Source organism: Ctenopharyngodon idella, chromosome 20 (genome assembly GCF_019924925.1).
Source record: "Ctenopharyngodon idella isolate HZGC_01 chromosome 20, HZGC01, whole genome shotgun sequence".
Classification (NCBI taxonomy): domain Eukaryota; kingdom Metazoa; phylum Chordata; class Actinopteri; order Cypriniformes; family Xenocyprididae; genus Ctenopharyngodon; species Ctenopharyngodon idella.
In genome coordinates this window covers 27,126,956-27,133,685 of record NC_067239.1, presented here as the reverse complement: position 1 = coordinate 27,133,685, position 6,730 = coordinate 27,126,956, and the positions used below count along the sequence as shown (strand labels likewise).

The following is a 6,730-nucleotide window of genomic DNA, read 5'->3' as shown; positions in this document are numbered from 1 at the left end:
GTTTGTTTATAACTGACACCAGTTACTGTGAAACAAGTTGATGAAATGGAAAGAATAAAGTTTTTATTTGCATTTCTTTTCAAAATATAATAATTAAAAATATAATGAACAATTATTAATTATAATGAAATTATCACTAATTTAAAAGTTATAAAAGGCATAACCCCAAAACTATTGGTATCATTATTGAATAATCGGGTATCGGTGCATCTCTAATATAAACACATAAAAAAAATTAACCCAAAAATTAAAAAGAAAACTGAAAATATAAAAATAAAATTCAGAATATTAATAAAAAACTATAAATCACAGTGTTAAAATTACACTCGACCAAATTCACACTGACACCATCATTTTTAGTTCTGTGAACTGCTTGAGAATCAGTACTGCCTTTAGATTAGTTAAAGTAGCGATACGATAAAACACAATAACTCCCAGTAAGAATGCATGCTGAGGAGCTGATAGTTTTATTGAAATAATGCCAGAATATCTCAGCATAAACTATTTAAATCCAAAAACAAGATGCTGTAAAACATGACAAATACAGTCTGAGAAGAGCTAAAGCTTCTAACAGGGAAAAAAAACGATCTCAGGACTCAAAGTATTTCAGAGAATTGTACCATACAATATCCCATAAAGCAGTCGCAGACATTTTTTTTTTTTTTTTTTTACTAAGGAGAGGGGGAACCCGTGAAGACCAATCGCTATCGAGCAGACCTTCCACCTTCTGCCCTAAAGGACAGAAAAAAAATGTCCACCAAAGTGCAAAGTACTTAAAGAGACACCCAGGCATGCTTTACCTCAGTTTGATGTACCGTCTCAGGAGCAGCGAGTTATAGCAGATATACAGAACTGATGTGGCTTTATTTGGCAAACATATGTGAGGAATACACGGATGGATAGTAATACAAGCCTATGAGACAAACAAGCCTATTAAAGCCTGAGTGAAAAAACACTGTACACATGCTGTCAAACAGAACCAATGTCCTGTTGTACCTTCACTGCCATGTGAGAAGAACATATTTGGTAAATAATTTCCAAAGACCTGACAGAAACCCTACAACACAACTTATGCAAATTTATGCATCTTTCTTAAAACAGAGTTAGTCAGCAGGACATTAAAGGTGAGCTGAAACTGATAAACAACATATTCAGCAAATAAAACACATAAAATTCGCAGGTGTTCAGGGTGTTGTATTCAATTAATGTGAATGGCAACAAAACTATTCATGCTAACAGAAAAAGTGCTTTGTAAAAGGCTTTCTGCTGCTTGCCGTACATGTGACTTCTTTTATAGGTACGGATTTATGCTGTGCAAAGCGTAAATTAAAATAACGATGACTATTAAACAATAGGTAACACTTTTAGTTCAATTTGTTAACATTAATTAGTGCATTAGATATCACAAACTAACAATGAACAATACTTTTACAGAATTATTAATCTAGATAAATGCTACAAATACATTTGTAATACATTAAGTTGTATAAATTAACATTAATGTTTTATGAATGAACATAACATATAACAGATTTATAAATGAATGTGGATTAATAAATTCTGTAAAAAAAAGTTGTTCACTGTTAGTAGTTCATACGATGCCAAGGTGAAATGGTGATTATAAAAATAATATTTCAATGCTTTTGCATTCTCACACAAAATATTGCTTTCCCCCAAGAAACTTTGCATTCTCTAGCAAAACATTTGTAATCTCTTACAAAAATTTTGCGAGTCCCAGAGAAACTTTACGCTTTTCCTGCCACCTCATTACTTTCCGATCATTTTCATCACAAAAGTTTTGCAAGCGAACACAAACTTTCTTGGGTGAACGCAAGTTGAGAGAGAGAATACAAAAGCATTGAATATAATTTTTCCTCCCTTCATTTTTTTTTTATTTTTATTTTTTATACAATCACCATGTCACTTTACACGCTCCGCAAGTTCATGGTATCTGATATATTTAATAATGTTAATAACCTCATTGTAAAGCGTTCCACAAATATAACACATATAACACAATAACGCAAATAAACACCACACTGTGATTTTAATAATTTATGAGACGTTTTTCTTCTGATTGCGATGAGAAATTAGAAGCCTGCTGCAGTCTTGCATGCAATGTCATTCCTTCATGGCACTAAATCTCTGTATGTGCTCTCTGTTCTAGAAGGATAAGTAGAACATGCTTTTTTGGCAGCACAAGGGGGCAAAAGCATTGCACAAAACACCCAACGACAAATGGATGTGAACGCTGCTAAAGCGTAAAGGTGAACGCTGATGCGGAACACAAATGCGAAGCGTGATATTCGAAGGTTTGTGATTATAAATATGAACTTGGCGAAGCGAATCAAGCTCCATTCGGTGCTACATGGCTCAAGATATGTGAAATACTGCTTCAGGTTGTAGTTTAGAAAAGGTCTTTGACTGTATCTGCCACAATCAATCATAATTATTTCATAAAACAGTGTACTTTTCCAGTGAGCTGGTGAATTAACAAAAAAAAAAAAAAAAAAAAAAAAAAAAAAGTACCCAAAAATCTTTAAATAACAATAAAAAAATCTATATAGTCCATTTCTGTAAGTTTGTGGGAGACCGAATTTACGTACGACGCTGTACACAATTCATCTAAATCAATGGAAAACGAACATACAAACAAATGACAAAACCCTTTTTTGTCAGGAAGGCATTGAGTCTGTTAAGTGGACGGATCGACCAACTTGCTCTTGAAAGCTGTCTCGAAAACAGCTCACAGATTTCCCTTTAGAAAACCAAAAATGGAGCAACTAAACATTTAAAGCGTGGTGGCAGAGACATTCAAAAGTTCAGTTCGGCTGCCCGATGTCCTCAGACTTTAAGTAGATCCTCGTCGCTGTCATCGGGGTCTGGCTGGGGTTTCCTCTGGTTTCTATCACTGTATCTGGTCTTATTTCTGCTCCGTGTGTCCACCAGGAGCCCCACCAGATCCTCATCGCTCTCTGACTTCAGCAAAGCTGACGGCAGCCGTGAGGAAGTGGACGATGAAGGGGCAATTCGGACCCCTGGGACTGTGAGTACCTCGTCCTCGCTGTCCTGCTCGTCTAGGGAGAAGGAACGTAGGGCGTCTGCGCTGACGGGTTTGGTGGTGATGTGACCGTTCTCTTGAGGCTCCCGCGTGGGCGTCCCGGTCTCCTCCATCAACCATTCCGTCTCATCTTCACATCCATCCTCATCTGTGTTCACCTAAAGAGAGAGAGGAACAAAGACAAGGAGAATTACACGCATACTCATTCTGTTCAACTTGGACTCATTTTGAAATTTACAAAAAATGATAAATATAAAAAAAAAAAAAAAAAAAAAAAAAAAAAAAAAGATAAAACGTTACCCTGGAGTACTTGTAAGATACTGGATTTCCTTTCTTGCACCAGCTTGAAACTTTCTGCATTACAAGTTGCCTAAAAATACATAAACACATTTTAAGCAGCTCGAGTAGAATTCCTATATATAAGAAAATTATATATTTACAGTACCGTTCAAAGGTTTGAGGTCAGAATGATTATTTTTTATGTTTTTGAAAGAAGTCTCTTATGCTCACCAAGGTTGCATTTATTTGATCAAAAATACAGTAAAAACAGTAATATTGTGAAATATTATTACAATTTAAAAGAACTCAATATCATGTGATCTTTCAGAAATAATTCTAATATGCTGCTCAAGAAACATTTCTTATTGTTATCAATGATAAAAACAGTTGTGTTGCTCAATATTTTTGTGGAAACCATGATACATTTTTTCAGGATTCTTTGATAAACAGAAAGTTAAAAAGAACAGCATTTATTTGAAATAGAAATCTAACATTATAAATGTCTTTATTGTCACTTTTGATAAACTTAATGCTTCCCTGATAAATAAAATTATTAATTTCTTTAATAAAAATCTAACTGATATATATCACATTAATGTAAGTTGCATTACCTCCTGTCTCGTTTGTGCAGCAAGAGAACAAGCAAACAGATTGTGAGCACAACCAACAGCAGGCTAAGCACCGCCCCTAAAGCTTGACTCCGCCCAGACAATCCAGGATGCTCCTCCCCTCCATCAGTACTGTGTGGGTCTATGGAGCTGGATGAACTGTAGGAGAACCAATGTACTTTACTCAAACTTCCGTTGCTAACACACCTCTGTGGCAGAACTGTCTGGAAATATGTTTAGGCTTTGTGATACTCACAAAAATTCACAAACGGTGGAGGTGTGCCAGACAAACAGATACTGGCAGCCATCCGTCTCCAGCAAGAATTCTGGGAAACCCTCTCCTGCTGAAGGGCTGCAGTGGAACAGGATGGCCGAGGACACGGTTTTGGTTTTGGTTTTGTCTCGCCCACATATGGATTCAGACGGTACCAAGACATCAAGGTTTCCACCTGACAACATACAACATGCCATAGAACAGTTACAACATTACAGAAATAATTTTTTCCCCTCAAAGTAAACAGAAAAAATAACTTTCAAAATGTGTAACCAAAACTAATAATATATTATGAATTCATAGTACAAAATAAATTAAACTGACAAATTCACCCAAAGCGATGAAAGATAACGCTAACTGTAGCCTAATAATAAAGCCTAAAAAAAATTAAAAAAATTTTGAAAATTATATAAAATATATTTTATTTTAGATAAATTATATCTATTAAGATAAATTATATAAATTATAATTTATAATTAAATTATATAAAATACATTTTAAAATATTTTTGCCATTTTGTGTTGTTACAAACCAAAAATTATTCATTCAAAAAAAAAAAGAAAAAAAAAAAAAAAAGAAAAAAACTGCGGAAATATTTTGAAATATTTTTTTTTTCGTTTTTGTTGTTCCAAACAGAATTTATACATAAAAATAAATAAATAGACAAACAAATAAAGGAAATAAACCCCACTTTGCCTTTTATCTGTCCCAACATTAAAACATATTGTAATTCCCAATATGGTTCCTTATAGAATTCCTCTCACCTTTCATATAATACTTGGCTTTGCTTGAAGAGCCAATTTTTCTGCGGTAACTGTCGTTAATCTTGACCTGACAGATATTGGCACCCAGGCACTTGGAAATGGAGCTGTTGGTGATGCCTGACAGCTGGATGTGGTAGATATAGCGATCTCCATTGGAACGGATGTCTCCTGTGGCATTGTGGAAACTGGGGACAGATAAAACACTGTTTATCTCATTCAAATAACTAGATGTAGTAGATCGAGTCCATCAACACCCCCAAAGCTCGCACAGTCCTGTAGCAGATCCTGGGTCGACATTTCATTCAGTAACATTAGGCAGTTTTGATTTATGCGTTGTTTAATGTCGATGATCGCGTTATTTTACATATGCATATGATCGCTTGTTTCTGCATCATCTTCGCATGTGTTTTGATCTGGAGATACTGTACTCATTCAGAGGATGTGTGATAGTGCCCCCTAGCGTATCTCAGTGAAAACATGGAAAGCGAGAACATTACGTCAATGGTGGGGAAGCATTTTCTCACAAAGGATGAGATAACTCGCCAAAGGCGGGGAAAGAGTCAAAGCAGGAGGATTGAGAGAGCGAAAGATACTCACCGGTAATAAAGCGCTCCCAGGCTGAATATGGCTCCTGTCTGTGGTATTTTGATGGTTCCATTGACCATCTCGACTTCCTCCTGCTTTACAGCACATGCAAATCGAGTCTCCCACTCCACCCAGAACTCACATGCTGTTTTATCCTCCCTAAAACACAAAAGGGAAAAAAAATTAATCTATATGAATACCTGCCTGAGAAGTACTGCGGTAAAACCCTGTAAAATTACATTAAAACTACAGACCAGCACTTTATAAATGTATAATTAATATATATATATATATATATATATATATATATATATATATATATATATATATATATATATATATATATAAAATGTTTTTTTTTTTTCATATGGTTAAGTGAAGTCAGCATGAAATTAAAAGGATCTACTCTTTCTTTTTATGGAATATTGCATTTTTTCCGATCACATTTTTTTTTTATTCATGCGTCCTCAATCTTTAGGCAAAATAACTTCCCCTCCCTCTTGCAGCAGCATCTCTTCTCTGATGACATGTTTACAGACGCGAGGGCAGGACAACCTGTCACTCACATGACATCACAGTAATAGCAAACCACAACCATCCAATCAATTCTCGATGAACAAAATCAAATCCCTTCCTACATTTTTCTTGTTTAAGAAAGCTGTTTTACTTGGATACACGTCACAATAGGTAAGACTATCACAACTTCAAATTCATGCCAACTTTAACAGATTTTAAACACCAACACCACATGGTAAGAATCCATTCATGCCAAGTTACTCATAACTTACTTAAATAGTAATTTGGGATGACCCACTGTGCTGCCACACTTCAGCTGTATGATTGTTTTGGCTGTTCGATTGTGTCCACACACCTTGTCACCCATGGAATAATTGACCAGGATCTTTCCATCTAAAGAAAATACAAGCTGATGAGAAACCAACAAAACAATAATTACATCAGAGAAGGTTTAAATGCACTTACCGATTAACTCCATGGTCTGCGTGTGCACACGGCCCAGAGTCTCGGTCTTCCCACCGGCACGTCTGCGACACACGGCGGCTTCCGCAGCACAACCTGGCTGGCCTCCATGGATGGCCTGGCACAGATTGAAGTAGTACCTGTGGGGACAAATAGTACAATTGTGAATTTCATACATACT

At 35.7% G+C, this 6,730-nt stretch overlaps 1 protein-coding gene across 1 annotated transcript in view; it reads right to left on the bottom strand.

Moving 5' to 3' along the window:
- Nucleotides 1-451: 451 nt before the first annotated feature.
- igf2r (insulin-like growth factor 2 receptor) overlaps nt 452-6,730 on the bottom strand; it is a 35,373-nt gene continuing 29,094 nt past the window's right edge. The window contains exons 40-47 of the mRNA XM_051876066.1: nt 6,553-6,689; nt 6,360-6,480; nt 5,584-5,730; nt 4,987-5,171; nt 4,205-4,397; nt 3,952-4,107; nt 3,362-3,431; nt 452-3,219 (exon numbers count right to left, since the gene is read on the bottom strand). Of these exons, the coding sequence (XP_051732026.1) occupies nt 2,845-3,219; nt 3,362-3,431; nt 3,952-4,107; nt 4,205-4,397; nt 4,987-5,171; nt 5,584-5,730; nt 6,360-6,480; nt 6,553-6,689 (1,384 nt within the window). The 3' untranslated portion in view covers nt 452-2,844. The remainder of the gene's footprint in view (nt 3,220-3,361; nt 3,432-3,951; nt 4,108-4,204; nt 4,398-4,986; nt 5,172-5,583; nt 5,731-6,359; nt 6,481-6,552; nt 6,690-6,730) is intronic.